We start from the raw sequence: 15,626 nt of genomic DNA, 5'->3' as shown, positions 1-15,626 counted from the left end.
CTCTTTATCTGCTTCATGTTTTTCGCTGGTGTGATAGAAAGAGTGAACCATAATATGAATAAGGTTCAGGACTGGAGAGAATTGGTGTCAGAATTGGAATCCATCCTAAAATATCAGCGGGAGGACGAAAAGAAAATCGCTCGACAGGAGTCTCTGCTCCAAAAACTTGATGCAGTGCAACTCCACAGACAAAAAAGATTGCAGACCTCGATCGTTAATTGATCCATCGTCAAATAAATGATTATATGTTTCCAAAGTAATTTTAGATTCATGTATACAAGCCAGCTTCAGTAGTTTTAGGTTTCGCCACATTCATGTTTGGTTCTTATGTATGTTTTGTTTTTCAATAGAAATTTCACATTTAAGCAAAAAACCTATCTATATATGTTGCTCACGCAAACACTGTTCTAAAAAATGGTTGAATTTCAATAATCTAGAAAATGATTTGGGGTACACCATTTTGAATTAGACCATTGAATCTAAAAAATGATGAAATTAAAAACTATCATTAAAAACGGTCTAAACAATGATAAAATTTAATGGTATGATATAAAGGACAATGTTAATGTTTTACAAAAGACATTTGAAATTTCATCTTTTTTTCTTTTTTTGATAAATGGACGTTAGCCATAGATGTATTGATAACTGAAAATCGGTTTACAACATGAACATGACACACCCTCGCGGGCAAACGTTAAAAAAGAATCATGAGAAACTACTTAAGAAAACAAAATCATCCTAAGTAATTCCTATGCTGCAACCCATAAGCATTGCACCTCTCAAGGGAACCAGAACCAAAGAACCAAGAAAACCAAAAGACCAAACAGAAGCAAACCTAACAAAGTCCTAGAAAAACCACATTTATTTTGAAGACTATCTTATTCAGAAGACAACAAACCGACAATCCCGAAGAAGAGACCCTTGACTATTCTGGAGAGGAGACCCCCGACGAGCTACTACCTCCAGATCCACAGCTACTACCTCCAGAAGAATTTGGCTCTAGATCCACAGCTACTACCTCCCCCTCTTCTTCAGAAGGATCCTGTACTTTGACCAACTCCTTCAAATTTTTCCGGGCACCAAAAGAGCGTTTTTTAGCTCTTTTCGGCCCCTGCACAGACTGATTAGCAACACCAATAGTTTTCTTATTCAAAGAACCCTTTGGACGGCCTGGCTTCCTTTTCTTAGCCGGAGAAACCACAATCACACCACCCAAATGAGCTAGAGCCATCTTCGGTGAAAAATCCAACACATAAGGCACCAAAGCCATGGACTTGGAAACCTCATCACCTTTACCACGTTTCCCCAAAGGACCTAAAGCAAGTTCCGGACCTCTCTTAACACCGAAAATAGGAGTAGGGGAAGATACCTGAGGGATCTCAACAATGGTCGCCGACGTTGCAACCGGAGTCACCTGCAACATAGGAGGAGTGTGCAACTGATCCAACATCAAGGCCAAATCTGTTGCCGAAATGCCTAGAATAGAGAATGACAATTTCGGCAGCATGCTAGGGCCTGCAACCGATTTGAGGAATGGCATGGATGAAGATGAGAAACCCCCTCCCGAGCTATCCACCTGCAACTCGGTTTGCTGTGCAAAGAGCCTAGGATACGCCTTTAGATTAGAATTAGGATTAGGGTTTCCAGAAACCCTAGCTGCTCCCCCAAACCCAAAAGGAGTCTTCATTGATTCAATCTCAATAAACTGAGGAAGCAGGTTAGGTTTACCTGCACACCCTGATTCTGAATGCACTAGAAGACCACAAACCCTGCAGAAGCCCACGGTCCGGTCATACTTCACGTTCAACTTCACCGGAAATCTTCTCGAACCGAAATCAAATGTCATCTCCCCAAAAGCCTCCTTGATCGACGCACTTAGCTTCTGCAAAATTCGAACCCGAGCCCGGGTTCCCCTTCTGATGTTCATCTTATCAATATGTTCAACCCGCCCGAGGGTCCAACCTACCTTCTCCACCGCTTCATCAGTCATAAGCGCATCCGGAAGACCTTTGATTTCGACCTAGACAGGGAACGAATCAATCGGAACAGAGGTCACATCTTCCAAACCATCATACTCAGCAAGAACAAACAGAGATCTTCCATAGAAGCAAGGGCCACCAGACATAATATTTTTCCGGTCATCGGCTCTGCTAAAACGAAGCACAAAGCGATCCTCCCTTGCCCTCATCTGGAGACGGTTATGGAGATCCCATACAGAGGTGAGCGTGCCAATGACAGCTTTCAGATCTAGAATCTTGCGCTTCAAAGAGAGAAGCCTACCAATAGCAAAGAACTGTTGCGGCGCCGGAGAAGACCTCAGGACACCAAAGGATGGAGAATCACCGTCATGAATGGCCAAGGCCGACGTGAAGCGTTAAGAAACCTCATCAGACATTGAAGATCGAGGGGTTTGGGTGCAAAGCCGCAGAGCAATCAAAAAACCCTAGTAGAAGAAACCCTAGAGAGAAAAGAAGGGTGCGGCTAACTGAAATTTCATCTTTAATAACAAGTAGTACATGATTTACTCAGAAGTGGTAGCTCACTCGAACATTATTTTTTCAATACCAAAAAATAATGGACAAAAATTCTGAAAAGATCTTTGGGGTCATATGCTCGTATGTCCTGGGCCTGACGGCCCAAATACGCTTTCTTCCTTCCTTCCAGCAAAACCAGTCGAAGCCGCCCTCTGCTAAAACACAGTGTCACTGCCACAGCTCTCTCCGATTCTTCAGCCACCATGTCGTCCGCCTTCAACGGTGGCCAGACTGACGTCGAAGTAAAGCGAGTGTTCATAGGAGCAGGGTGCAACAGAATAGTGAACAACGTCTCATGGGGTGCTTGTGATTTAGTCGCTTTCGGCGCCCAAAACGCCGTCGCTGTTTTCGACCCAAAGGTACCATCTTTCTCTTTCTCTGCAAATTTCAAAACCCAGTATTCTGTTGAAGCTAATCCCACTGTTGAATGGTGCAGACTGCTCAAATTTCGACTACGCTTCCGGGCCACAAGGCCTCTGTTAACTGCACCCAATGGCTTCCAAGTAATAAGTTTGCATTCAAAGGTAAGAATACTTCAAATTTTACTGTTTCAAGTTTTACTGTTTGGAATCATTGTTCAAGCTAACAGCTTTTCCTTTGTCAAAAGCTAAAGACTTAGACCAACATTACTTGCTTTCTGGAGATGCTGGGGGTGCCATTATTTTGTGGGAGTATACTGTTCTTGAAGGAAAGGTAAAATCTTGATTCTGAAATTCTTGATGTTCATTGTGTCATGGTGTGTGCTTCCTTTGGTTGTTCTAAAGTGATGTTAGCACGTAATGAGTTGATAGTTAGCTTAAACTATCTCGAGGGTATATACTTTTTGAAGTATTGGCATTACTGAAAATCTAATTTCAGTATTGGTTTCCTGTTTAAATTGGCGAAATTCATTTACTATGTGTTTGTTTACAGTGGAGATACGTACTGCAAATACCTGAATTACACAAGAAGGGTGTCACATGCATTAGTGGGATTTTGGTTTCCGATACTGAGGCAGTCTTTGCTTCTACTTCGTCGGACGGTACAGTTTATATCTGGGAGGTTGTTTTCCCAACTACTGGTGGAGGTGAGCCCAAAAGTTCACTGGAATAAGTCTAAGCTGTTTGCTTTTATATATTTGATAGATTAACCATTCATGATCATTAGTTGTATACGCTCCTTTCATGTAAACCCTTCCTTAAGTGTTGGTACAAAGATTTATGTTGTACATTAAAATCATCATTAGGGAAAGTGTTAAACTGATATCAAGCAACACATTATCGTTGCTGTAAAAACTCACAACAATTTTTTTTGGAATTGAACTGTTAAGTTAGAAGAACTTCAGATCAGGTACTTGTCGGTATAGAATGGGAGGCAGTCCAGTGATCTAGAGACCTCTGGATTGGATTAGTGCGAATCTAGATCAGGTACTTGTTGGATTAGTTATGGTATGCATTGTTCATGAAGGCTTACAATATGGGCCTCTAAGATTTTCTCCCTCCTAAGAAAATAATTTGAGTTGCAATACAGGAAAATGACCTGGTTCTGCATCCTATGAGTATTTTGTGCAGTTTTATATTCCAGCAGCTTGTTTGGTTTGGTCTTGCACTGAAGCAATTGATTTATGTTTCAGGTGACTGTAAATTATTGCATTTGGATTCTCTATTTGTTGGTTCAAAACCTATGGTAGCACTTTCACTAGCAGAGTTGCCTGGGAATACTGGGCATCTAGTCCTGGCCATGGGGGGATTGGATAACAAGATTCACCTATACTCTGGGGAGAGGAGAGGAAAGGTATTTGACATCAGATTTATCAACCTTACCCAGTGATTTACATCAGATTATGGGGGCTTAAAACATTTTGAATTTTTTCATATGTACACCCAGTTTGTTCGAGCCTGCGAGTTGAAAGGACATGCAGATTGGATCAGAAGCCTGGATTTCTCGTTACCTATTTTCAATAATGGTGAGGCACATAATATTCTACTTGTTAGTTCATCACAAGACAAAGGGATACGCATATGGAAGATGGCTCTACGGGGTTCTTTGGACAGCAGCCAGAGTTCCAAGCCAGGAAAAATAAGCTTAGCATCTTACATAGAAGGCCCTGTACTTGTCGCTGGAACAACCTCATATCAGATTTCACTGGAATCTCTTCTAATTGGTCATGAGGATTGGGTGTATTCAGTGGAGTGGCAACCACCTTCACCTGTATCTTCAGACGGGATTGCGTACTGTCAACACCAGAGCATCTTATCTGCATCTATGGATAAGACAATGATGATCTGGAAACCAGAAAAAACTTCTGGTATCTGGATGAATGTTGTTACTGTTGGGGAATTGAGTCATTGTGCTCTAGGATTTTATGGTGGCCACTGGAGTCCCAACGGAGATTCGATCTTAGCACATGGGTATGGTGGATCTTTCCATCTGTGGAGAAATGTCGGTACTGGCTTAGATAATTGGCAACCGCAAAAAGTTCCATCTGGGCATTTTGCAGCTATTACCGATATTGCTTGGGGGAGATCTGGTGAATACTTGCTGTCAGTCAGTGATGACCAGGTGAATATGTTGCTTATATTACAGTAATCTAATGAAATTTTCATTCATCCTAGTGAAGTTAATATTACTTGATAATTTTAATGGTGACATGGATTCATAAGAAGAGGCTTTTAACTGCAATTTATCACGAATTGGCTTAATTATATAAGTATGAGAATAATCAACTGGACTTGTCATGTCACTTGAAGTCAAATTATGACTAACAGTCCTTTCAAAATATGCAGACAACACGAATTTTTTCTCCATGGCAAAATGAAACATCTCTAGGAGATGAGGGTTCTTGGCATGAAATTGCTCGTCCTCAAGTTCATGGTCATGATATGAACTGTGTCACCATCATCCAAGGAAAAGGAAACCATCGTTTTGTCAGTGGAGCCGATGAGAAAGTTGCCAGAGTGTTTGAAGCTCCTTTGTCTTTCTTGAAGACATTGGGTCATGCCATTTCACAAAACTCTACCTTTTCTGAAGATATTCAGTTGGGTGTACAGATATTGGGTGCAAATATGTCAGCTCTTGGGCTATCACAGAAACCTATTTATGTTCATGGTGATCCTCTCTCTTTCTGTTAAAAGCGTAAATCTTAGAATTATAACTCTTGCAAATGATACTATGTATCTGGTTTTTCTAGCAAGTATCGTTGCTTTGAATCTTATAAATTACAAATATTAGAATGTTTTCTAACGGAATTTTTGTTTTTGGCAGCTGAGCAGCACACCATAGAGAAGAATCCAAATGATAGCCTTGACACCCTTGAAGCTATTCCTGATGCGGTTCCTGTTGTGTTGACTGAACCTCCAATTGAAGATCAATTGGGATGGCATACACTATGGCCAGAATCACATAAGCTTTATGGTCACGGGAATGAGCTGTTTGCTCTTTGCAGTGATCATGAAGGGAAGCTTGTCGCTTCATCTTGTAAGGTATATGGTGTCACTGTACTACTGTTATATTAGTAGTTATGTAATACTTAAGTAGACAGTTCAAGGAAACAGAATTTGGAAGAAATAGATCATTTAAAAGTACGGTCTTTTGCTGTAATAACATTTTAGTAATTACTGTACTAAACTTGACAAGTATTGCAGGCCCAATCAGCAGCAGTTGCAGAAATATGGCTGTGGGAAGTTGGTTCCTGGAAAGCAGTTGGTCGCTTGCAGTCGCATAGTTTGACAGTTACACAAATGGAGTTCTCTCTTGATGACAAATTCCTGTTGGCAGTATCAAGGGATCGCCAGTTCTCTATATTTTCAATTGACAAAACAGGTACTCTTTGATTGATGTCCTGGTATATTTAGTTATAACTTACCTTATGCTTTGTTGGAGTAATGATGGTGTCTGGTTAACCAATTCTGCGCAGCCTCAATATTTTCAACAAAATGATACAAAATATGCATTGTCTACCTCTTGATGGGGTTGACGGTCAAAAACTGGTTGTCTAGACTTTAGGTCACTTATATTACATATTCAATTCCGTAGTTATTCTCTTACCTTTCATAGAGACATGTTCACAAGATGGGTATGAAATTATGGCAGTGTTGTCTTCACTGTTGCTGTTTACTTGTTTAGTCACACTCCATTAGAGCAGACATAGCTTTCTACAATCTGAGCCACTTGTTACAAACAGTTTTTGATGCATAGTTTCTCTTATGTCTGTTTAGGCACTGATGGCACTAGTTACAAGCTGGTAGCAAAGCACGAGGCACACAAAAGAATCATATGGTCATGTTCCTGGAATCCCCACGGCTATGAATTTGCAACAGGCTCAAGAGACAAGACGGTGAAGATCTGGACTGTTGGAAAGGATTCATCAGTTAAGCTGCTCATGACTCTCCCACAGTTCAGCAGTAGCGTCACATCCCTATCTTGGGCTGGTCTTGATTCCAAGAAAAATAATGGGGTTCTTGCAGTTGGAATGGAAAGCGGACTTATTGAATTGTGGAGTCTGTCTGTTAACAGAACCGATGATGGTGTAGCAGCAAATGTACTTGCTACTCTTGTAGCACGGTTTGATCCATTGATGTGCCATGTTTCTTCTGTGAGCCGTTTGGCGTGGAGAAAGCGCAAGAATAAAGATTGTACTAGCATACAGCTTGCCTCATGTGGAGCTGATCATTGTGTGAGAGTGTTCGAGGTAAAATGTTAACTTTTCAATATTAATTACTTTTACTGTCTGTAGCATCGTTTCTGTAAGCTCTGATTTAGTGGACTTAATTATACCAGTCCAAATTTGACAAGTCTGCTTCTCCTGCTTGGACATGTCATTGATTCTTGTGCATCATATCAAATCCAAATCAATTTTTTATTACAAAGGAATAACATGATTCTTGTTCTTCCTCATCTTCTTTTATTGAATGTGACATGAGATGAGTATTGATGGCGCCGATATCTTCTGCTAGAGCTTTCTCTTTCAGATGATACTTCGCATTTGGCATGCCCATTAATCCCAAATTAGGGTTCAAACTCTTCCACTTTCTTTCAGCTGTTCAACATTGAAAGTTGAATGCACCAACTTAGATGGTCCATTACTATTTGGCCATGTTTACCACCTTGTTATATAGTAGGGTGAGAACGAGACATCTTTAGTTGATTGATCAGTGTAACAAACCGGACCACCGCAATCGCTTTCGTGTTCCGCGGCGGTGTTGCCGGTAGCGTAGCTCTCACTGCGAGCAGAGGTCAGCGCATTCCGGTTTATAATGTGCAAAGAAACCACGTGAGATTAATTATCGTAATCTCTCGCTTCCCGAAAACAAATTAACAAAAACAATTAGAACCAAACGTCTTACGTTTGCTCATGGTTTAAGGAGTAATTAAGACGTAATTTTTGTTTGGATAATGAAAAACGAAGAATCTAAGCGCGCACTGTGTGTCATATCACACTGCTTACTCACATGAGAATCAAGTAGCCGAATAACAAGGCACTTTCTTATGTGGAGGATTTGGAGTTATACCAGATACGAGTCAATTTCAATATGATGATGAGATACACCATGGTAAAAGTGAGCCAAGCTTTTCAAGATATCCAACATCAATTGAAATTGTCATTATCGTTTCTTCTTAAGGAATTCAATTCCATTCGAGATTTGTGTCCCCATCCAGCAGATTCCATTACGGGGTTTTCCCACCTCGGATTTGGTTTTTCTTGTTTTAAGTTGACACTACGCATTATCGTCTTATTTGGTGCACAAAAATGGAAGCTACTGCCCAACTTGTGCGCAAACCAAAACAATAAGGTAATTGTACCGTTTTTTGATCGGATATTAACTCTAATGCTACAACTAGTTTGTCGCGGGTTATAAACTTAAATCTGTATGGCTAGTCCATGTAATTTGTTTAACCCCAACATAATCAGAAGTTAGTTTTCCTTTCTTCCCTTTCAGGCTTTCTACATCCAAATGATCCAATTATGCTTATGAAACCTAAATTGGGTGTTGTTTTAGAAGTTGCCTAAATTGTTTGTGAAGTATGCGTTTGAAAATCTTTCTTCTATTTAATACTAGATGGTGGTACTTTGCAAGTCTGAGTGAAACACAGCAGAATTCAAGAAAGTGACAACTTACTTGCATATATTAATAGCAGAGGTAGTTTTTAAGCTACGATTCCAGTAGTGGCTTCTTCATCATCAACTTACTATTCGCAAAGGAGCACTTCGAATGTGTAATTCCGGCTACAACCTAGTTGCAGTGAGCATAGTATTCAAGAATTCAAATTAAAGCAACATGAACAAGATCATAAGGGCAACATCAAAATGCTCATACATCTACAGAATAAATTCAAAACTCTTGCTACTTATAAAACATTTATTCAGAAACCGATCTGCACAAGCACACAATATGTTTGAGTTTCGAGGTTTTACAGTATAATCTCAGACCACCTTTTCATTTCCTATGAGTCTCTCTATGACGATGAGAAACAATATGACATACAAGAACGAGTTTGAAAACGTACCAAGAAGTTCCTTATTATCTATCACAAATACATACCACAATCCAATTACCAAAGAAACATATCGATAATTTAAACATAATCCAGGCACCCCACTTCTCCAAAATTGTTTCTTCTTTCTGAAAACTGACTTACAAAGGCTGTAAAAGTCATCATTGTGATCGCTGCTGCTGCTGCTTGATGTTGTCATTGGGAAGCTGATTAGAAACTTCAGGCAGCCCCATGGCTGCTGTGGCTGTCATGGTTTGGTACTGAGAAGTCATTGCATGTGCCAGGGGGGGCTGAGTATAGTATATCTGGGCATGCTGAGCATGAGAAGCATCAGCATATTCATATGCATAATTAGCAGCACCCGTTGAAGTAGGAACAGTTGATTGAGACGGGTGAACCTGTGCGTAACCAACATATTGTTGCTGAGGCTGATGCTGAGAAGGAGGACCTTGAATCAGAGATGGAGGAGCAGCTGTAGTTGTTGTCCTGTACACAGGAGCAGCAATTTCGGATTTGGCAATGGGAGCATTCCTTACTTGGCTGTAAGCTGCGGTGGGAGATAGCATGGGATTCGGAGGCGTTTGAGAGCGGCTAGAAGCAATAGTAGCAGCGCCAGCAGCTTCACTCATGTTGGACTGCAGCGATTGCTGCAGGGGCAAGTTGCTGTAGGGTGGGGCCTGTCTTGCGGGCATGTAATAAACCTGGTATTGCTGCTGCTGATCAAGCTGATGGTGGTGGTGTTGCTGCTGTTGTTGCTGCTGTTGCTGCTGGTGGTGCTGCTGCTGAGAAGGATATACAGGGTAGTATGCCTGAATTGGCACAGATCCAGCAGGGTGATGATGCATGTACTGTGCACCGGGGTGTATAAATTGCTGCTGCTGTTGTAGTTGTTGTTGTAGTAGTTGCTGCTGTTGTAGCTGTTGATCATACTGGTTTTGTAATACATACCCGGAATCCTGCACCTGTTGTTGCATCTGAACCCGAGTGTTGGGATCAGAGACATTAACTTTAGAATCAACAAGGTTTGCAGGAAACCTAGTGGGGGTTCCAGAGGGTATCTGAGCAACTGGTTCTTGATAAACTACAGGTTTTGGGCGTGACACGGCAACATTTGATAAACTATGATCACTGCAAATTCGTATCCACCAAAGCAAAAAAAAAAAAATGCCACAATCAACAACACCTCAGTGGTAATGAATCCGATCAACAATAACAGTCTATGAAGTAAACATGCAAACTTGCAAACTTGTCTATGAAGTAAAATCCTATATTGAAACACAAATGAACAACCAAAAATAGAGCACGATTCAACAGATTAGTTTGTTAAGTGAAAAGTAAAGCATACCTTGACACTGAATCTGGCGACGGCAAATCAAAAAGTCCGGTAGATTTGGGCTGAGACTGAGGAGGCAGACTCTGCTGCTGCTGAGGCTGAGGAGGAATCGGTTTCCGATATCCACCGTGATCGGATCGCTCATCATCGGAGACGACCCGATTCAGGTAATCAGGCGGCGAAGAAGAGCTCACCGGCGCAGAGGAAGGCATAATAGTAGTCGGCAACGGCGGCGTTGAAGACAAGATCACAAAGCCGCCGCCGTCATCTTGCTTCTGCTGCCCAACCATCCCCACCGTCATCTGAGCAAACTGCTCTTCAATCCCCACCTTCTGATCCTGCGCTCTATTCCCGCCGTGACTACTACCACCCCCGCCGTCTTCCACGTGGACCCGAATAGGAGGCAAATTCGCCAGCGACGGAGACGATGAGGTTGAGCCAAACGACGACGAGTTCTCCAGCATCGGCGAATCGGGGACAGAATGAACGTCCGGCCTCCCGTTCTTGCAATTCGCCGCCGCAGAAGCCTCCGCGTCTCCTCTCGATTCCGAATTGTTCGCGGCGCCGCCGCCGTCGTCTAACCCGAGCAAGCAATCGACGGAGGCGGAGTCGGAGAAGCCGCGGTTGAGCATCCCAGACGAGCCGTTGAGCGCGTTGAGGAACCAGTCCTCCGATTTTGTCGGCATATCCAGCATCGGCCCCATCGACTGCGACGAATCCGGCTTCAACGGAAACAGAAACAACCGAATCCGCGCCGGTTTCGCCGACGAATTATGACTCGCCGTCCGGTCAAACTCGTCGATCATATTATCCAAATCCTCATCCGTCGTCACAGAGATCAAAGAGTCCAGGTCCTCGCTCGGAAGCTGATACTTGAGCGTGAACGGCCGACCGTTCAAAAGCGTCTTCGCCAGCCGATTTGAGAGGTCCGAGAGCGAAGTATTCCTATCCACGACCACGATTCGAGTGTCGCCGCCGACGTAGCACAACGACTTGTCGTGCGGCCGTGGCACGATGTGTCCGCCGTAGCTGCACATGAGCCGGAGCCTGGACGACGGCGGGAGCGGGTCGTCCCAGGACTCGGTATTGCGGGAGCGCGGCGACGAGTCAAGTGAGTCGGGGTACTGAGGCTGAAGTGGTGGCGCCGCCGCCGCCGGTGGCTCCATGGGAGGTAGTGGTGGACTGAGTAACCACTGTGGGTTTTGTTGTGGTGGTTACGGTGGGTTGGGCTCTCTCTTCAGAATCTTTTACTCTTCAGAAAATGAAGAGAGAGAAAAAAGGGGAGGGCACTACTGCTCTTATACCTGGTCTCCAGCTATTTCTATTTTTCCATTAATTTTTAAATATATATTTTTACCTTTTCCGTGTTAAATTACAAATGGGACCCTTTTTACGGGGAGGAGTGAAGTAACAGGAGGGGGGCCAAGTTGGAATTTTGGAAATGAAACTGTGTACGAGTCCAGATGGTTTGACAGCTAGTTCACTGATTGGCTCCAGTTGGGTGTGTAGGGAGGGTGTGGTGTTCTGCTGCGGTAGGGTGCAGGGTGGTAGCGTGACATCAGGGACTGTGATTCAGCGCCCGGATCCGTTCTGACACGGTTGAAGTCTGTTAGTGCTGATTACGATGATAATCTCCTTGGCTCCAAAAATAGAAAAATAATTCGGTCATTAAAAATAATTTTGCTAGCTCAATTACAAATTGATTTTATGTAGATGAGAGAATAAATATTTTAATAAAGTCACCATTATGTATAAATGTATTGTACATAAAAATGGATTACAAAGATTGATATATCTCAGTATCAAATGCATACGTATATTGATAAATTTAGAAACAATGGTTAAATGCACCAACTTGTCACAGTTTAACCCTTTCATTGATCAAAGATCATGACGACTAAAATGGTCAAACATGAATAGATCAAAGATCATGACGACTTAAATGGATCAAAGATCATGACGACTTAAATGGATCAAAGATCATGACGACTTAAATGGATCAAAGATCATGACGACTAAAATAGTCAAACATGAATAGTCTGAAGACCATATAAGCAGTATAGCTAGAAAAGTAAATTTGGACTATAACTAAAAATTGGAAAAACAACCTCAAAACTACATAAAAAAAAGTGGATCTAACAACTAAAAAAACATGTAACCTTCTATCCTCTAACAAACAACTCCACTTTTAATCGAATTAGGCCTAAGCCCTCATGGTGTACCTTTCATCGAATTGAAAAGAAAGAGAGTTGTTGTTAAAAAGTAGAAGGGGTCTTTCCTAGCTACACTAGGAGACTACTCAGCCTTAGCCTCTGAGTCAAGGCCTGGATCTTCAACACTTGCAACCTGTGATACACTCGGAGCCATGAAATCCAGAGACTCAAATGCTCCTTCTGGAACTCTCTTCTTGTTCTTGCTACCTCTCGTCTTCCTCTCTTCTTGGGAGACTTTCCAGTCTTAGGGTTAACAGAAAAGCCAAGTTCAGTAGGGTTCAAAAGCAATGGGACCATTGCCAGAGCATGTCGAGCACGCTTACCATTTGGAGACTCTTCTTCTTCTTCTTCATGTTCTCGTCGAATTCCGGTAATCTTTGTAAGAGAGGGGAAAGCAGGCACCTCTCTGATGGTTACAACTCTCTTCTCTTTAGGGAAGAAGGAAGAAAGCGACACAGAAGCTGGAGTGGATAGTGTGGAAGGCATGTTGGCTCTAAACACCATGGAAGGTGCTGCAACTGGGCTCAGAATCACCGCCAGAGCTTCATCCTCTTGTTCTCTTGGACATGGCAGCCCGCCATGGTTTAGCATAGCACACACATAACACCGACCCAAGAGACGTTCATAGCGGAATTGAACTTCCAGAACATCAATAGGGGAAACCCTAATGTGTCGACTTAGCCTCACCGACTCATCTAACATTAGGGTTAGACGAACCCTAACAATTCCACGGTTAATACCGTGCTGATCCACTTGCAAAACCGGTCCAATCGTTTCACCTACTAACCTTGCCGTGGCCGCCGTTGTCAGTGCAGCCGGCAGTTCAAGGATTTCCACCCATAACCAAACGAAATTCAAAGGGACTTGCCTGATATCAGAGAATTCGTCATAGTCGTTGATGATGATCATTGAGCGTTGGTAAGCCCAAGGACCACCCTTCTTGACTTGATTGACATCACGCTCGCTAGCCCCCGTAAACGGGTAGCGATCACCCCTTGCTTGAACTTCAACTGGAGAAGGGAGACGCAACATATTGCGAACAACACTTCGAAACGCATTGAACACCACTGCCCTAGCAATGTTGAGGCGTCCGACCAAGTAGTATCGAGGAGCAACAAAACCTTTCTTCGGGCACCGGAGGTCACCCAGATCAACAAGCTCTTCCTAGTCGGAGAGAGAGAGCTTTGAAATCAGCCTTGTCGTGAGAGAGGCTTGGGAGGCTACCATGGTTGCCATGGAAGAGGACTTGCGCCGCACAGCAAAACCCTAACTCTGTCGAGGGAGAGAGAGCTAGGGTTAGGAGTCGCGGTAATTTTATGATCTCTCAGTACGTCACAGTTTAACTCTTTTGTTTTTTTAGAGTCGACATCATTGATACTTGATAAATCTTGAAAAGTATGAAGACTCAAATGCATCGGTGAAATATATTACGCACAATTTTAATGTCTAATTGCCTCACCAAGACATTTATAATTTATATTTGACAAGGAAAGCCAATTACATATATAAAGGCAGAATCTCTTTAAACTCAAAATTATCAACTCATTTGGAAACCAGCTTTATCAAAACGCGTTTTTGGAACCACTGATTAAAATATTCCCTAATCCCGTATTAAGAAATTAACCCATGAAATGCTCCACCCGCCATTTTTACTCAAAGCCAAACGAAGTCTGAGCCGCAATAGTGGCAAACTGGCAACACACCCGCTGATGACGTCATCAATCTGCCCTACTTTTCAACCAAAAAAGATCACGATAGAGAAAACTCAGCCGAAATCAAAGAACCACGCTCCTCTGTCCCACGCGCGTCCCAATTGGTAATCAGCTATCAAGCTCACTGAATTATCGCCACGTGTGACCGAGAAGCGTGATGGGTCACCTTACCGGCGTCGGCCACGAGTCGCTGTGCTGTAAAGTGACGTCATTTTGCCGTTGCTCGAGGGCAGTACGTTGTAATATAGTTATTTCTAGCTGTTAAGACAAAAGTGCTTAAGAGTTAAGATCCTTTGTTGAAGGGAATCTGGGGTGTGCTTCTGCTCTACGAAAGAAGGCTTTTGTCTTTCTTCTGTGGTTTGTGTCTCCACGTTTACCAAAACAAAGCATAAGTTGTTGTTTTGTTTTTCTTAATCTGGGGTTGTCATTTTGTTAATGATCTAAGCAATTGGTTAATTCTGAATTACAGCAATGCTTTGTATGTGCCTGTTTTACGGTTTCTGCTATTATGGGCAGTTTACCGTGGTTGATTGCTATACAATGATAATATGAAACCTAATCAAGGGTCGAATTGCGCATTAACAAAATGAGTAGAAATGTACAACATCTACCCTATCCCATCATCCAAGCCACAACTGCCTCCATAGCCCTAACATCTTGTCTGGTCGCACATTGGCTTGGCCAGCTGCCGGCACCGACACAATGACGCAGCCAAACGAGAGCAAGAGAAGACACGTTTAAATTATAGATATACGCGCGTGAGACACGTTTTATTTTCAGAAAGAAAAAAATGAATGAGTAACATATTTTTCAAAGTTTATTGTACGAAAAATGAACACATAAGTTACGTAAAACGTGAAACCTCCGATAAATAATTATAATGTTGTCAGTTGTCAAATCACGTTCAAAAGCAACCAAAACCATCCTCATAACCTAGGATGACTAAACACGGATTGTTCATCTTTGTTTTCTTCTATAGGCCATTATTATAGACTCATATAATGGGATTCGAAAATCATGTTGGTGACTTCATCATGAGTAGGCTAGTTAACTTACAGTCACTGTAAATAATCCACTCAGCTAGTTAACTTACAGTCACTGTAAATAATCCCAGCCTCCAAAACCGGGTTTGAGTTGAAACTGTCAAACTGTGGTCGATGACATACATAACCCATGAGGTGTCGACTGCTACAGTTCGATTTTGAGCAAAATCTCAAAATTTCTGGGAATTCTTTTTGGTCTAAATTATAGATTATGGTTTGAATAAATAAATGTGTGACACATACATATGATAATCTGGCGCATCGCACCGCTCTCCAGCTCATATGTAATGACCTGTAATCTAAGGATTATTATCATT

General features: G+C 42.3%; 2 protein-coding genes across 2 annotated transcripts; one reads left to right on the top strand and one right to left on the bottom strand.

Moving 5' to 3' along the window:
• Positions 1-2,737: 2,737 nt before the first annotated feature.
• On the top strand, positions 2,738-7,269 carry LOC101313220 (elongator complex protein 2-like). The gene is made up of 11 exons (XM_004300910.1): positions 2,738-2,893; positions 2,971-3,058; positions 3,142-3,227; positions 3,447-3,600; positions 4,147-4,307; positions 4,401-5,075; positions 5,300-5,621; positions 5,778-5,995; positions 6,158-6,335; positions 6,731-7,203; positions 7,249-7,269. Exons 1-11 carry the CDS (start codon positions 2,738-2,740, stop codon positions 7,267-7,269), a joined length of 2,532 nt encoding a protein of 843 aa, XP_004300958.1.
• Positions 7,270-8,822: 1,553 nt separating this feature from the next.
• On the bottom strand, positions 8,823-11,507 carry LOC101312934. Its single transcript, XM_004300909.1, has 2 exons — positions 10,354-11,507; positions 8,823-10,136 (listed from the first exon to the last, which is right to left on the bottom strand). Exons 1-2 carry the CDS (start codon positions 11,505-11,507, stop codon positions 9,170-9,172), a joined length of 2,121 nt encoding a protein of 706 aa, XP_004300957.1. The 3' UTR covers positions 8,823-9,169.
• Positions 11,508-15,626: the final 4,119 nt, after the last annotated feature.

The sequence above is a fragment of the Fragaria vesca genome, linkage group LG5, assembly GCF_000184155.1.
Source record: "Fragaria vesca subsp. vesca linkage group LG5, FraVesHawaii_1.0, whole genome shotgun sequence".
NCBI lineage: Eukaryota > Viridiplantae > Streptophyta > Magnoliopsida > Rosales > Rosaceae > Fragaria > Fragaria vesca.
Note: the sequence above shows the minus strand (reverse complement) of the source record. Positions and strands in the feature narration are given on the sequence as shown.